Here is a 24,965-nt window from a genome sequence, read left to right as displayed (position 1 = left end):
ATATTAAAGTTTTAGAGGAAAAATATATGTTATTATACAGTCATCAACATTCTCATAGTTTATCAGAATTGCCAGAAATCCTCTTGAATTTGAAAGTAGAAATAGCAATAGAAAATGCTCTAAATAAATGCAAATTGTGCCATTTCAACAGTGCCTTATTAAAAGTATGACAAAACTTTTTGGAAAAAAGTATAAGGAAAGTAAATCACTGTGATATTTAAATCTCTATTTTCTATTACTGGACTTACTACAGAAAATCAGAAAAATATTTAGCAATGCAAAAGATCCTAAAGTGACAGAAGATTGAAAAGTAAACACAAAATACACAACTGTAGCTACACTCCCTATTTCAGCTGTTTTCAGAAACACCAGCAATATTTTTAAGATGATTTTAAAAGCCAATTGAGTCAGAATGAGTGGAGAATTATGGCACTGTATACTGACTTATTGCAGTTGTACTTTCTGACAACAGACAGCTGTTCCACAGCACATTTCTTAATACACCTCTTCCTCTGTAAAATTCCAACTCTTGTATTACAGAGCTCATAAGCCTAGCTGTTTTGTTTCCAGATAACTGTGAGTCTGCCCATTGTTATAAAAAAATACTGCAATGGATATGCATGAGTTAACTGCTTCATTCAGTGTTGCTCAGAACAGGATGGGCTTGACAGGAGTAATCAAACAGCATTGTAAATGGGAGCCCTGAGGCCCTTTGCAACTCTGGAACAGTGCGCACCACATCACAGTTAAACAACAGCTGTTAGTAAAAAGTAACATAAAAGGTACAAGAGTGAAAAGATTTCAGAATAATTTTGCTGTTTTCTTGCTAAACAGCACTGAGAATTCCTTGAGGCCCTAACTCTGCACTGTATTGTATTTTTGAACTGTGCCTACAAAGAGCCGTACACCTCTTTAGGTCTAAGTCCTGCAATGAATTATTCACACACTTGGTTTAGATTTTCCCTATTTAAGTTCCATCTTCATCAAGCTGCTCAAAACAGCAGGCATTTACATTTTTATTAGACTATAGCCTAATTCTGAGTAATCAAACCATAAAAAAGTTACAGGCATTTTAAAGACATAATAAACTTAGGTAAAAGAGTTAAGCATAGCCATCTTTATTTATCAGCTCTGAACAGTTAATGTGATCCATGTTGGGTGGAATACTAAATTAATTAGAATTACCTAATCCTTTGTATATTTAAAGATTACATACAGCAGGATTACATTATAATTGTGTATTCCCCTTTAAAGAAATAGCAAAACTTACAGTAAATTTAAATGAGAAATTCTGCCCTCAAGAGACCAAATTTCTGAAAATGGAATTATCAGTGCTTTTAATTTCTAAAAAAAATGAAAAATGAAATGCATTGTACAAGAATCACAAAATTAATGCTTATATATTTGTAATAGGTTTTTTTTCTTTCTTTTGCTTTTAGGCAATGTATTAATGACACACACTATGATTTGTATAATGGGATACTGATACACACTGTATATGAGGGTCTTCTAAGATTAGTTATCAACTAAAGTCCTCTTGAGCATATAATCAGTGACTTCTAGAACAGACAGGAAAACAGGAAACTCTTACAGGAAGAAAGATTGTTTAAAAATATACAGCCATTTAAACTCTACTTTCACAAAACATGTAACAGATCACTACTACTGCTATGATGGTACCACAAAAACAAGAATATAAAGAATCTTCTTCCAGAGCATGCAATTCGACATTCAGAAGAGTTCAGAAAACCTCAGAATTCAAACAAGACAGAAAAGACAATGGTCAAGGAATAACTTACAGCCCAGGTTTTGGTCAGTCTGAAGATCGGCGCACTTTGCAGTGCTGACACCACAGACATAAGAGAATGAAGGTTATTCAGTTCTAGAAGCTTCTGAAAAAAGGAAATAATAACTTTCAGCACATCGAAAAAGGAAGCAGGATTAGTTAATCTCAAAGTTGCATTAATAAAATAAAAATTTTTTCATTAATAAAATGCAAACTTTTCATCAATGACTGCAGACAACATTATCCAATGCTGTCAATGTGCAAAATTCTCAAGATCACTTTAAAAGTTGCAAATTTTCCAAATATACCCGTCAAAACAATAGGCATTTCAGTTATGAGAATACAAACTGTATTTAATTTGAATTTGTTATTTTCTAAAGCTGTTCCTTCAGGAACAGAAAATATGAAAAAATTATTTGATCCATTGTCCTTGAAAATTAGTATAATTTTGGAAGTTAAAAATTTAATCAAGCAAAAAACATCAACCAAAGATGCTGATGACCCTTTCAGAATTAATACAACTTTTTATTTTGTAATCTGTTTTACAGGACAATTTTTCCTCACTTCAACGTACTTTAAATTCACTCTATATTGACAATTACTCAAAACATATTGATCTCAAAAGAGATAATACTTTAGAATAAAGCTGTCTTAGATGATAAAGTTTCCTACACATAGTTCCAGAAAGATAGAAAAATGAGAACTGCTGTCATGTAGCTTCTTCATAAATCTTAAAAAAAGGCTGGAGTCATCCTTGAGTATCGATTTACTCATTGCCCAGGAGCATTTGAGGAAGATGTGGATTTTACTGAGGGAAAAGAAGGAAAGGAAAAAAAAAAAACACAAAAGAAAAGAGAAAGAGAGAGCAGTGTCTTCCTTTCTGCAGGAAAAAAAAAACCCAAACCTCTTATTTCTAAGAACAACCTAGCACCTCCAAGTTGACTATTCTCTTAGTACTTGGACTACGCATTTTTGCCAGGAACTTATCCAGATACATTCTCTTCTGCGTAAGCACAAAACTGCTAAGTAAACTGATTGGAAATATTCACAATACAAAAAAAAATTATTTTGTATTACATGGAAAATATTCTAATTACCTACACACACACACAATTTCCCATGTACAAGACTAGCACTGAGGCCATTGATCAAAGTGCTGTCTTCTTACTAATATTAGTGTCACACAGGGTCATACAAAACAGAATGACCACAGATCATGAAGCAGAAAAATATTTTTTAAAATAAATATATTTTTTAAAAAGTTAAGAATTACTTGTAAAATGCAGTGCTCAACCTCATTAAAATAACTGAGCTTTAACAGTGGTACTTTATACCAGCAACTACATGTTACAAGTAGGAAAACAAGTCTCACGATAACCATTTTAAAAGCAAGAGATTGCATTTCATAAAAAGTAAGTTTGAATGGGGGGAGACAAAAACCAGAACAGTTTACAACCATGTTCAGCGTTGGCAACACCTAGCTGGCCATCAACAAGACAAACCACTTTTAAACTTGTTAGGCAAAGGGAAAAGATGAATCACACTGAATTGGGTAGTTTTATTTAACCAAGTAAAAACAATAGATGTCATACCTTTATCTTATTCATGTGGTACAACATAGCAGATATGCTAAAAAAGAACGTTACCCTCTGTAATCCAACAACGGTTCATAGGAGTAGTGCAGAAACAAACAAAAAGGAAATAAGATTTTGAATTATAGTACAAGAGATTTGCACTTACTTTAGCTATTTTCACAAAATGGCTCAATATTTCTGCCCTTATTTTTAAGGTCTGTGCTGTTAATATTTCTCGTACAACCCAAAAACTGACCTATAAAGTAAACACATATAACTGAATTTATTTACAAAAAAGCGACTTTATGAAATATTTGTAAACTTTCATGATGCTTCAGGGAGAAAACAAGGTCAGAAAAGAAAAGAGTTCTGATCCCATGTATTCTCATCTGTATAGCTGCAATTACCCAAAAGCATTACCACTGGATATAAGAAGTAGGTAGAGAAGTGAGGCAACACTAAGATAACTGAATGAGCAGGTGAAACACAGAAAAAGAAAGAAAAGAATTGCTAATGTTGTACCATGACACATCAGCAAAAATTATTAGGAATTAATAATTTCCAATGGTCTAGAGGAACAACATGAAAATGTGGACAAAGCAATTGAAAACAGCAGCTGCCATTTTAAAATCTGAATCTTCATTTAGAAAAATATTCTTAAGTTTTAATTCATAGAGTAGTTCTATTTAACTTTAACTCGAAGACAACTGTCAAACAGTACCTGTTCATCACAGTAATCAAATCATTTACCTGGTTAAACCTCCTAGTAAAGGCAACAATATTTGGAGCGAGGATATGTTTTTCTTTCTTATTCCATCCACAGCTGGCTAGTTCCTAGGAAACACATTTAAAAATTGCCTTAATCAGTAATGTTTAAAAACATTTAAAAGCATAAAAACTGATACATGACAAGCATCTGTCAGATAACCGCTAAAACCAATCCAAAGCACCGATTCGATGACAGCTAGTCTAACCAAACACTTCTGTGTTTTCCTGATGTATATAAATGATGTGATTCCTATATTCTCCTGATAGTAGAAAAAATAGACATTATTAAAACTCAGATACAAAAAGACTAAGCATCAGCCACAACTGATGTCTCTGAAGTTTCATTCTGCATTCATTATTTCAGTCAGGGTTCCGTTGTATGAGCAAATCAGTAGATACAGGAGTAAAGAATTTGCTACCTTATCTGGTTCAAAACTGAAGCTAAAGCTAAACATACCAATAAGCAGTATTAGAAGTAGTTAAAGAGTACAAAATTCAGCTGTGCAACTAGAGGTGGTAATCTAGCTATTATTCCTGAATGTCATCCTCATTATTACATTAGTAAAACTTCCATGAATACACCATAGTTTAGCATATTCAACCTCTAATGTTTTTTATTAAAATGTGAGATCTAAAGCATTTGAAGAACACAATTTTGGAACTGTAATATTGTTTACAGTAGTTACAAACTTATTTTAAAAAACCTGACATCTCCATATGTGATACTCAGACTGAGAGAATCTATATTTGAAAAAGGCTGGAAAGTAACAGTCTTAAGCCTGAAGGTCTTCTGGTCAGAAGGTTGGGGTTACAACTCTTCGTTTTATTTTGAGTTTTGATTTTTTTTTTTTTTGGCTGTTTTTTAAGCCGTAAGAGTTTAGCCAGAATTGACTGAAGTGTGGCATGTACTTAAAAATATAGATTAGTACTTTGGTGCTAATAAAACAAAAAGTTGCCAGTAGGCTGCATAGTTCAGTCAACAGTACATGAGACAAATTTTTGAATGCTCTTTCATTACAATGACTACTTCAAAGTCAACCCAGTTCAAAATAAGACAAATCACAAATTCTGTAGTATACCCGTAACCCGTAACTAATGAATTTCAATGCATAATAAAATCCCAGTGCTCTATAGCAAAAAATAATCTTTCACCTAAAATGCAAAATAAATAGTAGAAATTCCTGTGGGAATTATAAAGTAAACAGAAAAGCTAAAAAGCAGATTAATGATTTTCTCCTTAAATAAACTGTATTAAATTATGCATCAAAAGAAATTTGAAATTATAACTACAAATTTGATTTAGCCAGAAAGAAAGTGTCCATTTTCCAATAGTTATTTCAGGCAGTTTCAAATATATTTAGACAGCCTGGCTTTTTTTAACTACAGATTCAAGTTACCACATATCTATACAGTCTTTATATTCAGATCTGACAAGTGGTAGATACACACATACTGGAAATGAGTTCTCCATAACACCAGTTCTAAATCACTCTTCTGTTTTTAGAACCACAAATTTCATTTTCAATCAAAATGTTGTTCAACTTTCCAAATGTAAGCTATTAACTTTAGAAGCCTTCACATGAAAAGGCAGAGAGTCAGCCAAAGAGAATTCTGCCTCTGAAAAGCACTTTGTACGTTCTGATAAATGGAACACACTCTCGAGATGTGGAGGTCTGCATGTTCCTGTGTGAGCACCAGGAAAAGCATTTCCAGTTCCAAACATATTTTGTATCCCAGTCTTCCAGCATTTAAGCCTTCTGCAGATAAAAATGCCAATTCGCATCTGTCAAAACACAGATTCTCCACATGATCGGTGCACATCTGGTCTTAAGAGTCTGGAAATTATATGTTTATGTGGAAAAATCTCAGTCACTCTACTAGGGATAGCAAAATTTACATTTGTCAGAAAAGTGGAAGAGGTCAGTAACCTAATGATATTAAGCAGTTGTCAGAGGGCTAGTGAGCAACAATGGAAAATCCTGTGCATGGTAAAATCATTTGACTAGGTTTAAAATTTGGACTGAATAGGAAGGTTGATAACAGTAAGTGATCCAACATGCCCCTGCTGAATTTTTTTTATACTGCTAAAATGTACTGTGTTCTAGTATCATACTTCATCTTTTTGTATGGAAGGATGCAGGCAATTTCCTCAATGCACACAGTCACAAGAAACTTTCCAATCAAGTCTGCAAGAAAACCATGAAATTTGTGGAGATTGCAACTTCCATGACTTTGGGAAGAAAAAAAAACTAAATAAAGTTACACAGAAGTCTAGAAATAAGCATAGTTATTTCTGCTGGAGAACAAAGAATTGTTAATCAGACATCCTTTACTGAACTCTTGCAAAGTAACATGCAGATGTGTGTTTTAGTGATAGCTCAATGGAAAAGCAGAAAAAAGCCTCAACAAGTGCTAGGTTTAAAGGATGTTTGTGTGTTTGAGATAAGAACTGGGCAACCACAACTCTCAAATCTTAAATCTTCCCATCCATGCATAAGCTCATGTTAAAGACTAAAACCTGAAGAAAAAACAATATAACGCTGTCCCCCCATACACAAAATTCAACAACAGATAACTCACTAAAGCAGCCGGCCCAATGGTTGCTGACTAAGGAAACCTTCTCTGTGCACAGTTCTGCTCTGGAACTTAGCTATGTGACATCTAGCAAAATCTAGCAACACCTAGCATTTCAACCTCTCCATGCTTTTTTCAAGCCCCCTTTCTAGCACAGGAAACTGGAAGTATTCACTCTTATTCACATACCAGTGTATTTACCACCGCTTCCTGCATACAAAAGCTGATTCTGCAGAGCAATTGCAACCACCTTGCACAAGCAAGTACGAAAGGAAAAGTAGGGACCATAACTCTGCCTTCATCCGACCCAGTGACGTAGTAAAATGAATACATCATGAAACACAGCTTTCAACCAGAATATTTTCCTTTCCTTCTTCCATGCAATACAAGGACACCAAAGAAAGACTCTGATAAGGTAGCGTTCCAGTGTAAAATGGCAAACACCTCATCAACAACACAAGAGCCAGTCATCTACGTGAAACCCTGAGGGCCTCAAAGGAGTAGTTTATCAACAGGTATCCAAGCTTACGGACACAGGAGAATGAATACACCAACTTAATTTTAAAGGCTACCAGGCGTCAAACAAATGCAGACAGTTACAGACTATACATTAATATTTGATCTGATCAGAAAATTTTAACCTTCTTAGTGTAATAACTTACCTAATAACAAGAGGCAGGTAGATGACAAATACACAGACTGTTTCTGGCTTTAAAACCTAGTCCTTCAGCTGACAGAATTTCAGGATAGAAAGTTGTTTATTTTTGGCAAACAAACAATTAAATTATATTGGTAATTCCAGTAAGATGAAAATCAGAAAATACAATTAAAAACTAACAGTTTATGGCAACTGCTACTTATACACAAACCTGTATTCTAGCAGAAGCTGAAAATATGACGATAGTGTGGGGTTTTTTTATCATTTCTCACTAAGTTACATCTATCTGCCAATTAGAGTAGCACTTCAGGAAATTTCATTTCCAAAAGGCAAAATGAAGCAATGACAAAGGAAAAGAAGAACAGCAAATCAGTATTTTGTTTTGCTATAAAATTCTATGGCACAGATATTTCATAGCAATTAAAGCAAATGCAAAATTCACTTTAAATATGAACATCCACAGTTTTGTATTTTCTTTTGTATTCATTCATCTCCTCAGAGTATCACACTAACTCTGCTTTTGGCAAAACCTCCATTTTGTTCTAACTGATGTTTTTCTTAGCAAAATTTTACCATGAAAAAGTATCTATATATCTATTTGTAAATACTAATATTTTTGCATTAACAGATTTTTTTACAGGTATTGATGGTTTCTTGCTGCATTGTTCATTTGCCATTTTTTTCCTATAGTAAAGACTCCCCGACTGCCTGGAGAACACATGTAATTTCAGAAGCATAGAAGGGTTTTCAGCTACAAAACTATCTTCGCGCTTGAAACAAAATTAATTTATCTGACAGGAAGGCCAGACACCAGATAAATGAATTTTTATTTTCTTCCCTATACTTTCTCAAAATAGAAGGCTACTAATCTCTCTGAACCACTGTAATATACAACGAGTTGTTTTGTTAGGGACCAGCTTAGATGGATTGAGCTTCTACTAAGAACCTTTTAAACTGGACTGCCCTTTCTGATGTTGTCAAAAACTCAGTTCCACTAATATTACCGGGGTTTTTTCCCCTTGTCTCACCTAGGCACAAGACGACATATACCTTAATGGATCTAAGGACATGTTCTTATATTAAAGAACTTGAAGCTGAAAACATGCAATACTTGTACCTTTTGCAGAAAATAAATTTATTTAATCAAAATACCAAGGTAACATATCACTTCTATGCAAATTTAACATATTCTGGTAAGTACCTTCATTCTTTATTTTTGAAGTTCTTATTTCTGATTTTCAAATGTCTAGATTAACTTTGCTTTTTCTCAACAGGCCTCAAGTTTCTTTCTATGTCTTTCTTAAAAGGTTAAAAAATTAAAGGACACATACATTAACTTTTAAGGGTTTGGGCTGATTTATTCCCTCAGAATTGAATCTTAAACATGATAGTACAAATTAAAAAGTTTATCAAGCAGCTGATGCAGCCTAAAATACAGGTTATGACTAGAGGCATAAGTCAAACTGTGAAATCAGATGTGAACTGAAAAACAGCAGAAGGGAGAGTAGAAAATTTTGACATTTATCCTGAAGAAACACTCAACACAAAGCAGGACAGGAAGATTTCCGTAGTCACCTCTGTTGGCAATAGATGACAAATCAAAGTAAATCAGGCTGGGTTACAGGTTCACAGTGCTAACAAGGAATAAGCCTAGAAGAATATTAGTGCAGTGCAAGAAGTTGAGCATTTTTGAATGAAAAAGCATTATTTAAATGGTTACATTCCCTCAGGCACTGAATTCCAAAGAGGTAAACAGGTAGTTTAAGAAAACCTACCTCAGGCTGTATAGCTTTAAATACTGGCGTATCCATCAATGTAATCTGGCTCTGCAATAAAGATAAAATTTTAAATAATGTAATACGAAGAGCTAACAATCATGTATTTACGTCTGCCCTTTAGTAACAGCAAACCATACAGTCACATTTTCTCCATAGACCAGAACTGACCAGTCCCAAATTCGGCCTCCCCCGTCCAGGCTGACACACCGCAAGCAGAAACTCCACCACCCTGAGTGGCAACATGTCTGTCATTATATTCTCTTACATTCTCTTAGGCTATACCTAAGAGGAAAAACCTGTATTTGAGAGTCTTACTGTTTGGGCCCTTTATTGGCACAAGAGAAATGGCAGGAAGAATTATTTGCCTTTCACACAGAAAGCAGCATACATTTTACATTCATTGGGTTGAAAGGCAATAAAGCATTACGATGTGTTAATTAGTTATGATTGGAATATGCTTTAAAGGGGTCACACGCAGATTTCCAGTCACTGATGAGTATATCCTGATAAGACATTGTAACGCTGTTTCAAAGCCAATGATTTTGAAAAAAAGCATTTATAGAACATTCTTAGCCTCCGAGTGATAAGATACTTGAATTGCTTCAATGATCAAATGACATTATATATTTGGAAGTTATGTAAATTATGACTATAAGCCATATTATGTGACATTAATAAAGACGTTTTCAGCGAGAATTAGTAATTGTTTCAACAAGATGCAGGTTCAATCAAAATCACCAAAAAGGTTAGACCAAAATTCAGTAGTATTGACAAGATCTGCTGTTTTTTTCGTTATATATGTGACTACCACCAGGGAATTTCTCCTCTGCTGCTTCTAAATTTTAAAAAGGAACACAACACACTAAATTTGGAAGTGACCTTAACTTGGGTCCATTCCCTTTCTCTAAATATTTATATTCCATACAGCAATCCCATCTTCTATAGATCTCTGCCCTGATGTCCAGTAACCAAATTGTACTAAGTAAAGTAAACCCAGACCTGTGGTTTTTTTCATTCTCCCCAACCGAACTGTTATCTGAAGTTATTTGAAACAGACTACCACAGTCTTGAGTAACAAGAAATGGTATGTATAATTTACTGGTTGCTATTATTTACTGAAAAAAGAAATTATCTGCTTCTCTAGATGGAACAGAAGCAGTAAACATTACTTCGGCTGTTAATAAATAAAGAGGATCAGGGTAAACCAATGAAAATGTTTTAATGTGGCACAAGGAGAATAGCTACTCTGGCTAAGAAAGCCTTGGTGTTAAAAAGTTTGTGTGACCATATTAAAATCAACATCAACAAACCAACCAACACCAAACAAACAGGCCTACCACTAGGATTCATATATGATGTTTTTCAAGCCTCACTGCCAGTCCTACAGACACACATTTCAATTTTTCGTTTCTTTGGGGATTGGTGGGTTTTTTGTTTCTTTGTTTGTTTTGTTCATGGCTACAGGAACTAGACAGAGAAAAGCAACTTACAGAAGTTTGGCCTTCAGAGTTAAAAGATATATTACAATGTCATAAGGGGGGGTGTGTGCGCCTATGTGTGTGTTTTTCAAAGTGTACGATTAAATCAAGACCCTCATCAACGAGGTTCTGTCTCAAACCAACAGCACTAGGAATTATGAACGTAACAGAAAACTGATCAGTTGTAAGGTACAAGCAACCTCACCTTGACTTGCTCATCTCATAAATACAGTTCTGAGATCACCACAAATTCATTTTTGCTGGTGTAGATTACACACTATGTTCTGGGCAGTCTTTGGCCTTAACATTCAGTCTCCTGTGATGAAATTACACATCTCTATTTTTTGTGTGACCTTACAGGCCTGTCTAAATTGTGGCTCTGTTCATTTCTGAAGGTAGTCCGTGGCCATGGATTATCTGAACTTGGATGAATAGGAGCAAAAGCATCAAGCTATTTTTTAACTGAGTTGATGCAGATTTGCCAACCAAGTATTTTTATATTTTTACCTAACAACAGCTCTCATCTGTGTACTCTGTATTAGTGTTAAAAAAGACTCATCAGAATTTGTTACAAAAGTGACAAACTTCTAGGAATAATGTAGGCATATCTCCAGGATTTTTTTGTGAACGGGTATTAAACAATCTTACACCAAATGAGGGAAACATAATTTTGATGCCCAGAATATTAATGAAAACACTAAACTAGGTTCAACAGCTTTCATCCTCACTCCTTCCTGCTCCCCAGCAACTTAACATACAAATTAAAAACAAGGGGCCAAGCACAAGAACTGTATTGGACTTTTGCCAAAACTGCAGTTCTGCTTTCAGTTTAATACTGAAAACTTGTTATTAAGGAATGCAAATTGTTTCCTCTCTACAAGTTTCTTTCCTGCTTTTAAGAAACTGATTTTTCTGAAAAACTCATGTTTCAGCAGAAAAGATGAGTATTAGTGGTTTCAATTAAAAAAAAAAAAGAATCAGACTGTGGATAACTAGTATCTTTAAACCTATACTAGGGTCTTCTAAAACACTAGAAAAAATTCAAATGGCTTTATACAGAAAAACAAATATGCTGTGTCAGGTCAGTACTGAATGATTAAATCCCAAGACATGCTAATTTGTTTTCAAGAACATTGGAAGTTCATTTAAAAGATTTTATTTTAAGAAAAAAGTTTTATGTGTTTTTTAATATCCTTCAAGCCCTGAATATTATACAAGCTTAAATGCAAAATAACATTTCTACTTACAGCAAACTCCTCAGGAGTTACTTTCAACACATCAAATACAACTGCATCGTAGCTTTTATTGGCATAATCTGAACTTCGCCCTTCCAGAGAATCTGAGCTGCTACTACCCTACAAAAAAAAAAATAGTAGGCTTATCTGCAGAATGATGAATTTCATGTCAAATTCAGAAAATAAATGTGTAAAAATATTAAGAAATTATAAGAAAATGTATGAACTTCAAAGAGCTTCAGATACTGAATTATAAAATTTAGTTTAGCGAATGTTTCCAACCAACTTTCTTCTGCAAAAACTATAGTGACATACAATTTTAGCTCTATGAAATTTCCAACTTTAGAAAGCCATTTTTAAAATTGTAGACAAGATAAAAGAGCTGTCATACAAAAGGAAACATGTTGGGATTTTGGAGATTCATATTCAATGGAAATTTTTAAATTAAATATGCAAGGTAAAGAGTGGGTAGATCCAAATCATGCTGCTCTATCCGTAACATTATAAAATAGGAAAAATTGACACGTCCTGAAATTTAACCCAATGTTAGCTCCAGGGTACTTTAGAATAGTACTGTGTCTTGCCTTAAAAATTAGTGCCTTGCCTTCTTTTTGAAGTTTCTGTCCTTGGGCTCAGATGCAGGCACTTGTGCCTCATTTTCCTTTCTTCAGGAATAATGTGATTTAATGATAATAATAGCATTATTTTTCTATTTCTTATCTGAAAACTACACACTGAATAAAAATATATGCACATAAAATCTTAAGTCCTTACCTCACTGAGGTTATTTGTTTGCTAGAAGAACATTGTTGTCAAAACAAGATGTTTTGGCATCTTAATTAACTGTGACATGTAATTCTCACTTAAAACTGACTTGGTAGCAAAGAACTAGAAGGTCGTAAACGAGATGCTGATTTTTTTTTTTCCCCTACAAAGTATCTGGGGAACTACTGATTAGGAAGCCTGGCATTTGTACTGGGCAAACCCAAGAAGAGAATAAAGGGGAATTAGTAGAAACACATATAGGTATGCTGTATCAGGAAATTGCCAAGTTAGTATTAAGAAAGAGAAGCACTGCCTCAGTATTTACAGACATGTGGGTAAAGGAACATGATTAATACAGTCTTGTTGGACTTCCGAAAAATTTTTGATGTGGTTCCTCACTCCGAAGACATTAAAGAAACTATGTAGCCCTAGCATAGACTACCCTTGCAAGTATAAATAATTAGTTACAAGACAGTAGTTACAAGCACTGAGAGTATGTGAATCAGCAGAGAATTATGCATGGATAAGTGATTATTATATATTCAACAATCTGGAAAAGAGAGTGAACAATGAGGTGACAATTTGTTGATGACTATGGATCTTCATTTTATTAATTCAATGTGGTAAAACAAAAAACAAAACCTGGCATTGAAAAACTGAAAAGGGACTTTACAAGATTTGCTAAGTCTGGAAAAGAGAAAAATATGTAACAGAGTATGAATATGCTCCTTTATAAATCCATGGTGCACCCAAAGTTGGAATACATATGCAATATTAGTCTCCATCTTAAAAGGGGTATCAAAGAACTGGGAAAGTTTCAGGACAAGGCAACAGGATGATCACAGATATGGAATGGCTTCTTTACAAAGAAACACTGGCTATGCTAGAAATCTTCAACCTGGAAAAGAGGCAGTGGGTTGTGGGAAGGAAGTACAATAACCAACAAAGTAAGCGAGACGAAAGGTAGAAATGGTCTCTCTTTGCTTCATCTAACACCAGGAAAAGAGGTTATCAGTTAAAATTAAAGATGGATTTTAAATGAATAAGAGGATACAGGTCTTCACACAGCATACAGTTAAGCTGAAAAACAGCTTGTTATGGGATTCTGCATAAACTAAAAGACTACGCAGATTCAAACAGGGGACTAGGTGAATTTATGGAAGACAAATACACTGAGAGATAAGCAAACAGGACCTTCCCCTCAGGAAGTCCCTGGGTTGCAAACAGCTGTGGCCAGGATGGTACCGGCGGGATGTTTCCTGTGCTTGCATTGCTCTTGTGCCCTTTTTCAGGCATTTGGTGTCGGCTACTATCAGAGGCAGAATAATGGATTAGAAGAATCTTTGGTTTGTCCCTGGAGGCTTCTTATGCTCTGACCTATGACAGATATTTCTGTTCTGAGAAAACGGTGTGTGAAAGTCTTTTTTTTTTTAAAATTATTTTGAAGAGGAATTTCAAAATTGTGTGTTTACATACCCAATTCAAAATGTTCCCAATCTTGAGAGAATGAAAACTATTTTTGTTAGTCTGAGGGCATTTATACTATATTTGAAAAAATGATCTTCTGCAGGGCACAGCTGTATTACGTATTTTTGTTTTGTTATAAGATTTTTAAAGATCAGCTCACAGCTGATTTGTTTCATGCAAATCAGGACAACTACCTTGACAGGATCAAGTTGTGTGTGCAAAAGGCACCACTACAATAGGAAAGCTTGCTTCACACAGCTCTTCAGCTGTCTTAAGAGATGAAGTAGTAGAATTTTTCAACCAGGGAAGAATTTCATCAAAATGTTACCTTTTTAAAAAGCAAAAAGTACCTCCAATCATACATTTAAAATGTGTGCTTTACTGGGCAAGCTTTATTGTAGCTGATTTATAATATTTCATCATAATATTACATGAAAGTAAAAAACCAGAAAAACCTCAATAGGATAACTAGTTCCCAAGCAGTCCTCAGTTAACTGTACCTACAAACACAGGCTGTTAGCTTTGCACAGCAGCTCAACACAGAACTAGGTAGTTTTTGGAAACAGCACGACAGAGCTGCCTGGTCTCCAAAGAATACAAAGAGTTAAAATGAACAAAATCTTACAGAGCACTTTCTTACTAGTAGACTAGTAAATTCCAAAAAAATTCAGCTGGAGTATTTTTGACTGGCTCCACTTAAATGGTACGTTACATTGCTCTCAACTCAATAATAAACGGCTGCTGTAAGTTACGGAGTCACAGGTCAAAAATGCTATTTAAAACTCAGCTAAATAAGTAATCATCATCAACAAAAAATAGGTTGTGAACACTCAGAACTATGGAGTGTTCTAAAATTACTCTGTTGTTAAATACTATACCATTCATAAGAAAAAGGATTGACATGACTGGTAGTGGAAAGGGCTTCTGTGAAAGTTGAAACAAGCCAAAATTTCCATTTTGATACAGCAGCTAACAAAAAACAAGGAACTGTACCTCTGGAGTTGCGGAGGTGACCATCACATTGGCCATGAGGTCATTCCTTTTATACATGCTCTCCCCAAAACACAGGAAGTTTCAGCTCTTCCAGCACTGGTGAGACAACATGATGAAAACAGAATTCCTGCAAAGTAAATGTATTCATGCAAACAAATAAATAAATTTTAAAAAACCAACAATACAAGAGATTTCATTGTTCTTTCTCAGAAAAAAACTCCAGAAACAAGATGACCTTAGGAGCTAGATTCTCTTTTCTCTTTCAGGTACCAACTGTGAAGGAGTATAACGGAATATCGGTAAAGCCACGCCAAGTCCTCATCCCCAGTTCCAATCAACTCAAGAAATGTAGGGGGGAAAAAAAGTGTATTATTTGCCATTCATGTTGAATTAGGTTTTATATGAAGTCCATGCTAAGCAGTATTCATCCAGAAACTGCAGGTTACCATAACATATTTTAAAATAAGAAATTCAAGCTATTACGTGACTGAAAAAATAGTGCTTCCTCACTTTTCCGTGCTCATCACTTGAATTAGTCTCATAACTGGTGATTTAAGCCCCACTGTATCTTTCTAATGCGCAAATCCTATTTGCAGCTGCTTAGGCCTCCACTAATACCTATACAGACAGGTGCGCCAGAAAACATTTTATGTCAGGCCTCAAAGAACAGAAGTTTTCCAGAAAAGAGAACCAGACAACATCATCCTTCTTAGTTGGATGGCTGAATCTCAATCCAGCAACAGCACTGTCTGAAGTCAGACTTTTTCCAAACAGGATTAAGCAGACAGATGCAGTTCCAAATTGGCTTAGGACTTCACATATGTAATATACCTTAAGCTTCCTCCAGAAACCAAAAGACTGGACTGCAAAAAATCTGAGTATGTGGTACCATGAAGCAGCTGCCTCTACCCACCTGGATCAAATAATCCGTTCCAGAAATACAACGTGTTTAATGAAAACTAAAACAAACAAACAAAAAAACCCAACCAAAAAACCCCATATTGCAGTTCTGAATTAACAAAGCCATTGATCACAACAGTAATACTCGTACCTAAAAGAACCATCAATCTTGAAATAAAGCACAAATAATTACGAGACAGCATATTCCTGAGTATTGAACAAAGATAAGTATTTATAAATATTTATCTCCCTGAGATCAGGAAAACAGATTTCATCTTCTTGGATAATTATTATACATTAAAGGATACGCACCATATGGACATAGGTGGATATAGAATTCCACAAATCTAACCAAGTTGCATCTCATTCAGAAAAAATAAAATTTGTATATAAGTAGGCACAACTAAAATGAGGACAACTGACATGATTATAGACTTAATTCGGATAGCAAGGGTACTCATAAAATAATTACACACACATTTTTAAATAAAATCACTTACTCAATGACAACAACAGATACCTCCAGGCACAAAAACATTCCTTTTGGTCAAAATTTTATTTGACTACAAGGGAAGTGAAGGGAATCCTAAGCAATTTTATTTTCCATTCTAGACAGCAAAGAAAAATTTGACCGTAAGATTGGCTAATTCAGAAAAATCAATCACAAGACTTTTTCAAGTCAGTTAAAAAATTGTCACCAATGGATATGTCTGGTCCCTCCCTCACACTGGACCTCTGATTATTGCTGCAAAACTTAAGAATTAATTCATTGTTCCTATAGAAGATACTGTTTCGAGACAGCATTCCCTATTTATATAAAGTGAAGTAAAAGGCAGCACTAAAATTCAAATTCTACTCTCAAACACAGCAAAAACAGGCTTCACATAGATACAGTATTCGGTGCATTTTGGGCATCCATACCAACTACTAGCTTAATAGGTTAAAGTTGTCTTTCATTAATGGTCCAACGACAATTAGCACAATGATACAGTACCTGCCAAAGTCCTTCAGTTAAATGTTCAACATAACATGTTGAACTCTTAATTGTTGAAAATTTTGTCAGCTAATACATCATAATGATATATTTGAAGTTTATGTTCATTGAATCATGAATCAAGAGTTCACATAATCTCAAATCTAAGACTACTCTTACATCGTAAACAATCTTATAGGAATACATTAACAGACTCTTAGGACTACAATGAAATGGCTGATTAAGTGAACAAGGAGACAGCCGTGGATGTTTACAAGCCTTACTGAAGTTACAGCATTCAACATCATCCACTCTAACATTCTTTATAGAGGTCTTAGTATAGGATCTGCCTCTCACCTTGTCAGGTAAGTAATGCTTTGCAAGATTCAGATCTGAGAATTCAAATGGGACCTTAAGTGAAAGCTTGTTAAGATGGGCATAAAAAAAGTGAACACGGTTCAGAACTGCAGGATTGTGCAGAAGAGACTGCTGAATCCAAACATCTGTCTCATCAAAAGAAAGGAAAACTTTTCCTCCCAAATTAAATAATCAGTATTATGCCTATGGAGTGAAAACTAAACTACCTGACTATTTCTAATTACTAAACCTAAATCAGCTGCTAGGGACAGGTTAAAATACAGACACCATATAGCCCTGTCTCACTGTGCAAAGAACTGGCAATATTGCAGAAAGTTTACACGCACTTTAAGCATGCTGCTAACAGACAGCTAGTAAAAATTTTTCAGATACGGCATGCAAATACATACTAAGAGCAGAACCATTCGTGTGTGTCTCTGCACATGTATAAGCATGTGCACACACAGAAACCAAGAACTGCTTACAGAATTACCAAGTCAGTTCAAGCTCTGATTCACTTTAAATCGAGAAAACAAACAACATGGTTGTTTCATCATTCCCCACAGCACACACAGATAAATCCCATGGCAACCACTGCCATAGACTCCTGTACATGTACTCTTTTAGCAAAATCTGCAGTTGCTCAAATATGCAACTAGGGATACTGCCACATCTCCCTTTGCGTCCTCACCCCTTCCCACAACACTCTGATCACACAAACAGAAAAATGCTGGAAAAGCAAGCAGCTGAGAATAAAAATAACCTCTTATTTTGTTTCCTTGAGAAAGATGAGGTCTTCCCACCACCTGTCATCCCTACAAGGTCTTACATGACAAACAACGACAACTCTCCCCATGATCTCATGGGCATGCATGAAACAAGTCAGTAACTGTGTTTCAAATAATGCCAGAATCTCCTCAGTTAAACTAGTCAAGAAGCAATTTCCTTTATCTTGTGTCCTGATAAAATAAACTCATATTTTGAGCACTAACAGACTGTAAAGCATTTCTAGGTCTGGAGTTGCTCCTATTAATAGTCCTTAGAGATACTGAAGTGGAAAGCAATTTTCATCATGTAATTTCTTTAAAACGTGGCATTTACATCAAGGCCACAAAAATATTCTTGTCTCCTCCTTCTCCGCCTTTCTGACTAGGCTTTCCAGCGTGCGGGGGCTCAAAAATGCTCTGAACAAGGAAAGAAGAATCCCATATGTGATCTTGTATCCTGTCCAAGCTCGGTTTTACTCCAAGTTTTAACCTTCACTAAACCAAAAAGAGACAAATATCTGCTTTAATATCTGAAACCAAAAGCACTAACATACCTTTGCCTTTCAACATTCAGTACATAGAAAAAGCTTGCAAGGTTAGATACTTTAATTCAAAAAGGACCAAAATAGATTTTTTTCCCAAAATGTTTCAAATACAACACAAGCGTTAAAAATGCACTGTTTTTCCCTATGTGCATAGGTTTCTCCAAGATTCACATCTCCTATGAAAAAATACTTTTCTACACAGCCATTTGTTTTGCTGCCTTGAGGAAAGTCATAGGGAGCAATTACCCTTTTAAGTCACATCCAAAGAAAGAGTTTTTATTCTTATGAAATCACCCGCTGATTTGAAGTATTTCCACACCTGCTATCACAAAAGCTATTACTCCGCGGATTAAGTAACACTGGAGCTACTACTAAGCCTACTGTAACAAAAGGCTGTCAGACTACATAAAGATATTAAAAATAACTAATATAAATCTGCTCCCCCACACTTGCAATATTTCACTCCAAGAAGATTAAGAAGAATTTTTTTAAATTCTGAAAATTATCAAAGGTCCAATATGTTGGCAATAAAAGCTAAAAAGTCACTAAAATGACATATGTCTTTTCATAGCTTTTGCTTCTTAAAAATTCTTTCAACTTGCTCAGGTTAATCATTAAAATGACACATTATGCAAAAGTGCTAAAAAAAACCACAACAAAGAAAACACTTTATCTGGTTCACAGGTACAATGCAATAGATCTCATTCATAGATTGCCAGAAGCAAAGTGGATATATCAGCATGCAAACATACGTACCACCAGCGGTTGTCTGTTCTTCTTGGCCAACTTAACAAACCCATTTAGATATGTAATTCTCTCTGAAGCAAAAGTGAAGACAGTGCAAGAACAACTAAACTGGAAAAAACAAGAACAAAAACCAAAACATCACCATCAAAACTGAGCACAAAAGTAACCCCTATAGTCATTATTTTACCAGCATTTGTTAAATTTTGTCATCTATGGCACAGAAGTGACATTCTCTAAAAGCAGAAATGCAAATTTTACGTTTCTGTTAGTAATATGCACGTAATCCAGTTACAATGACCATAAGTTCATTCTCATTACCAGTTTTCCAACTCACAAGAAAGTCACGAGAAGACTCTTAAGCACAGACATCACCTCTGGCCAAGGAAGACCCCGTACCTTAATTTCTGAATGCTAGCAGAGCGATCTGGTGAACTTACTAACTGTTCACACTGCTCTCAGCAAATATGAGAATAACCATGTAAGCAACCACTGATGACCATTGTTCTTATTGATTTTGTTGGAGGAAAAAATATTGAGATAGACAGGCTTTCGATTAGACCTGGTATGGTCATTCTGGGCTCCAAAAGTTAACTGTCTTAGCTGATTTCAAACCCCATTTACTTACTACTTTCAGTAGTTCATTATGGTTTTCCTAATGTCACTGAGTCATGAGCTGACAGCTACAGCATGCTTTTAAGAAAACATACTTCAGTATTCTACAAAAGATAACTCTTCTTTCTTAAGCTTAAATTAGCTGCACAACGGGTTCAGTGAAGACAATTAAAGAGCACTAGGGCCCTGTTTGGGCACTGATAAACTTGGTTGGAACAAACAAAAGTTACCAATTGGGTTTTTTGATGTTTTTTTTGTTGTTGTTTGTTGTTTTAAATAAATTTAGAATAGAATAGTTCCAGTTGGAAGGGACCTACAATGATCATCTAGTCCAACTGTCTGACCACGTCAGGGATGACCAAAAGTTAAAGCTTGTTATTAAGGGCATTGCCTCTTAAACACTGACAGGCATGGTGCATCGACCACCTCTCTAGGAAGCCTGTGCCAGTGTTTGATCACCCTCTCGGTAAAGAAATGTTTCCTAATATCTAGTCTGAACCTCCCTTGACTCAACATTGGAACCATTCCCACGCATCCTATCCCTGGATACCAGGGAGAAGAGATCAGCACCTCCCTCTCCACATCCTCTCCTCAGGAATCTGTAGAGAGCAATGAGGTCACCGCTCAGTCTCCTTTTCTCCGAACTAGACAAACGCAGAGTCCTCAGGCGCTCCTCAGAATTTGGTATCAAACATCAGAATGGTTAGCTGTCATCAACCAAGATAAGGAAATGAAGAATACTTGCTTTCTGCCTCCAGCAGATCAACAATATACTATTCCACTTCATTGGCAATTGCCACAACCTAAGGACACATTTACAATAGACCACATAGAGCTCCATATTCAATTCTGAATTGTTTTTCATCATTACACTCATTTTCCTCTTTCTTCATTCCAAAACTATTCCTCCAGATGTTCACCATTAGAATGTTTCTTTCCTTGATGAACCATGAACAAAGTAATATTCAGATGCTGTGGGCGTAGAGTACAAATGAGAGTATGTTAGCACATTTAACGTACTGGAAGAGGAAAACGGGACTGTATTACGAAAACAGGATGAAACAATAATGTGGTTATACTTGTGCCCCTGTGTTTGCATTCAGCCACTGATGTGAAACTTATATCACCATCTACATCACATCCAGCTTCAGCCCAGATGCTCATAAGAGGGGGGAAAAAATCCCATCTTTTTGTGTTATCGCTAAATAAAGAGAAAAAGGCAATTAGCATCAAGGTATCTAAAACCATGTGTTGCTCGTTCTCCATATCTAGATATTTACATACCTTTTTAGTCCCCGCTAAGTTTCTTTTGTTTAGTATTATCATTTTAATATTAAAAACAGAAAAAAAAGTAAATTTTCAAAATCCTTCCGAGTCTGAGCAATTTACAGCTGTTTTGTCATTGCAGTGACAGAGCAAGACAGTCTGGAAGGATTTCTAGAGCAGAATTTCTTTAAATCTTTCAAAGCAGCAGCTGCTGAGTGCTATGGGGATACTTGCTAACCTAGAGAAAAGTTAATGCACAAACCTCAGAAGCACTGAGCAACACTGGTGTAAAACCATTTTATTCCTGACTGACACCACCTCCTCCCAGAAGTTTAGTACATTCAAACACTACATCGTATCCTCACTTTCCTGAGTGCTCCTGTCCAGTCAAGTATCACCTCTCAAACCCCATTTCTCATCCCCTCACATATGATTTCTGCAAAGTGGAGAGGAAAAGGACCACATCTCCCATAGTAAAGGCAGAAATGATCCATGTGAACTCCACTTCTTTCAGAAAATCGCAATCTTTTGTATGCCATTCTGAGCCCTTTCATGACTTACAATGCGTGCACAAATGCACATATGAGACTGGACAGTTGAGTTGGCTACATAGTCACAATGCTTTATATGAAAAAGCTCTTTTCATTTCAAAAGTCCTTTTGAAATAATTTAACATTAGATCTTGGTGGTCATTTTGTACAACATGAAAAATTCTAAAGTATTCAAAAGCCTGGATTTAAATAATAATCGCCTACTAACAGTTTAATAAGAAAAAAGTAATTAGGCTACAGAAGATTAAAAAGCCATTAATATATAAAAAGCCATTATATTATATAAAAAGCCATTTAAGATCCTCCTACACAAAAACTGTCTTGTGTATTTTCAGTATCCGTTTCACTGGAAAGTCCCTAATATATTTCATTATGCTTTAGGCAACAGTACCACCTATAGATAAAATATGCCATAAACAATTTAGTAGTTTCATGCACATCCTTTTCTGAGAAAATTCTTACTACAGTTAATGAATAATAATGAAAATGTAATGGAAATAATGTTTATACTTTAGTACATAAATCCCTATATTGGGCTGTGACAAGATCCAATGACGATATACCTTTTGAAGGGAAACAGCACTCCAAAGTTTAGTGCAGCAACTTATACCAGTCACTGTTATGCTACCAGCACAAATGCATAAGTTGAGCAGAACTACCAAAATAAGCGTGTCTCAGATTTAGGATCATTAGACCTGTCAATCTTCAATAGATTGAAATAGGATTTTAACCAAAACCACCATAAACATTATTAAGGGTCTGTGGATTAACTATGTGTTAAATTCACTGATTTAGCTAACCACAAACTGAAATCACTGAAGTAAGCAAATATGCTTCAATAAAGTGCATCATTCCTGAGCAAACAGGCTGAAAAACTGATTCTTGCAGCACCTCCCAATAGCTGCCAATGAACCAAGTCTAACTCATGAAAAAGCAGATTCAAAGTTGATTTCTCTTACTAAAATTGTCTCAAGTCTCCTACTTCCACCCTTCTAGTGCATGTAGACTCAAAAGAGTCCTATCATGAGGAGAGAAGCAGTTCCTGTGATGAGTTTAAGAAACAAGTTCAGAATCCAGGTCCTAAACTCTTTGGGTTTTAAGAATACAACTGATTTGAATTATACCTAACAGTAGGTTAAAAACAACATCTGAAGCTCAGGTCATGCTTTTATGATATGCTCTACTTGACTAGTCACGTGTTATACTAGACTGCCAGAGATTCCTCTGTCATAGCCAGGCTGCCCTACAACAGTCCAAATCCTGGATTTTCAAAATAACTTGCGGTCATAGGGCAACCTGGATACAAGAAATCTGTGGCAATCACTACACCAAAAAGGTAAGCTGACATTCTACCAGTTGAATAAAAATAAGGTCTTATTATTTTTCAAAATTACAACAAACGCAAAGTCTCGCTCCTGTAGTTTAAGAGCTGTATGCACAATCTCGTAACGAAAAGGCTCTTCATAACGCTCCTAAACTGTCAAAATTTATTTCAAAATTATTAACTATCTTACAGGATCCTTAGTTGCTAAAACCATGGAAGAGCAAAAGACTGACAATGCAGGTTTGAATGTGTGATGCTGTTTTTATCCTGATTATGCCCTATATCTTTACTATATCCACCGATAATTGAGTTCGCTCTAATGACTGTTTATTATATTTACAGGTTAACTATTAAGTGTTCTCTTCTTCCCTCTCCATTCTGCTATCTCTACCACCATTAATGCATCAAGAAGTAAAGTAATGATATGATCAACACTACTTGTATAAGCAAAAGAAACATAATAAAGTGACATTCTACCGTGAAAGATCTCAGGCTGCATACCTAAACAAATTAAGACAAGAAATACAGTACAGGTTTCTAATAATTAGAAACTGTTTGAAGAACTTTGCATAGAATATGGAATTTCAACTATGTCTGGAAATCTTTACATCAAGGTTGAATTTATTTATTTATTTAAATAAAAACGCAAAACAATCCTCTACAACAAGACTGAATGAGAATTCGAAGAAGTTTTATGACATACAGTATAGAAGACACCAGTGATTATCACCAGAGTCCTCTCTTGTTTTCATGACCTATTAATTAATACAGGACACATACCAACAAAAGCTTTCATGCTGAAAATCACCTTCTTGAATAACAGAAACTACTAAGAATAGTACACAACTATACTTGGCAAGTTCCACCAGCACTGACAAAATGAAATCGTCACTGCAAAGCCCAGACTCTGCAGTAAACATTCATAAGAAAAATGGGAGCCAGTAAACAGTTTGTTATTTGTCATACAATCATTGATTTGCTGGGAAATGGCAAGGTGACTTAAGACCTCCTTTAGCTTGACTGATATGGCACTCCCATACCACAGTGTTGCAGATATTCCTCCCCAAGTTAGATAAAAGCTGCATTATGGTAAGTTATTGGTATCTGGAATGTATTTTCTGCTTCTGCAAACTGAGCTTTCCATTTTCATTGTGAAACTGACAAAAATGCCTCTCAACTAAAGCAGTAATTTCTAGTCAAACATTGCATTCTGATTTAAATTTCTCAGCAAAACTAGTTGAAGTTTCATATTTAGTACCAGTCTCGACATTAGAAGACACCCTGCCTGTCACACTAAACATCATTAACATATTTTGAAATAGTATATAAACAACATATTATAGAAACTAGTAAGGACTAGTATTTGCAATTTTGCCACAAAAGCATAACAGCCTTTGTGGCTCCTGAGTGTTCCATTAATAATAAGCTGGTTTTGTATTCAAACGTTAGAAGTCAGCACGAGTATCTCACATGTTCTACTATAAATGGTGAAGAAAAAAAAAAAAGTTGCATTTCTTAAATGAAGAATAATGACTATAAGCTACTCCAAAAAAAGAAATTCCACTAGGTGGCAGTGACTCTTAACTTATTACAGGCCTGTTTTCAAAATGTTTTAAATCTTTTGTTTTAATATGTAATCATAACTCAGAAAAGAATATGTACTCATGTTTGATAGATTAAGAAATGAAAATAGAAGAAAGTGCTTTCTAGGTTTTAGGTTTTTTATGCAATTACTCTGAGAACCTATTTTACAGCATCCCTTAGAAAAATAATGGAAATAAATACAGAGAAAGTGTCACAACTTGGTTGATGTGAACTCATTCAGAAGACAATGCTAGATTGCACTG

At 35.2% G+C, this 24,965-nt stretch overlaps 1 protein-coding gene across 3 annotated transcripts in view; it reads right to left on the bottom strand.

The window, feature by feature from the left end:
- The window catches only part of RALGPS1 (Ral GEF with PH domain and SH3 binding motif 1), a 128,456-nt gene that overhangs the window by 90,184 nt on the left and 13,307 nt on the right, over positions 1-24,965 (bottom strand). For 2 of the 3 annotated variants that reach the window (XM_075170926.1, XM_075170923.1), the window contains 7 exons: positions 19,375-19,473; positions 15,077-15,203; positions 11,864-11,971; positions 9,136-9,186; positions 4,111-4,194; positions 3,527-3,616; positions 1,800-1,892 (listed from right to left, as the gene is read on the bottom strand). In XM_075170926.1, the coding sequence (XP_075027027.1) occupies positions 1,800-1,892; positions 3,527-3,616; positions 4,111-4,194; positions 9,136-9,186; positions 11,864-11,971; positions 15,077-15,133 (483 nt within the window). In that variant the 5' untranslated portion in view covers positions 15,134-15,203; positions 19,375-19,473. The remainder of the gene's footprint in view (positions 1-1,799; positions 1,893-3,526; positions 3,617-4,110; positions 4,195-9,135; positions 9,187-11,863; positions 11,972-15,076; positions 15,204-19,374; positions 19,474-24,965) is intronic. The other variant, XM_075170924.1, reaches the window with a different exon arrangement.

The sequence above is a fragment of the Calonectris borealis genome, chromosome 21, assembly GCF_964195595.1.
Source record: "Calonectris borealis chromosome 21, bCalBor7.hap1.2, whole genome shotgun sequence".
NCBI classification, from domain to species: Eukaryota; Metazoa; Chordata; class Aves; order Procellariiformes; family Procellariidae; genus Calonectris; species Calonectris borealis.
This window is presented reverse-complemented; position numbering and strand designations above follow the sequence as displayed.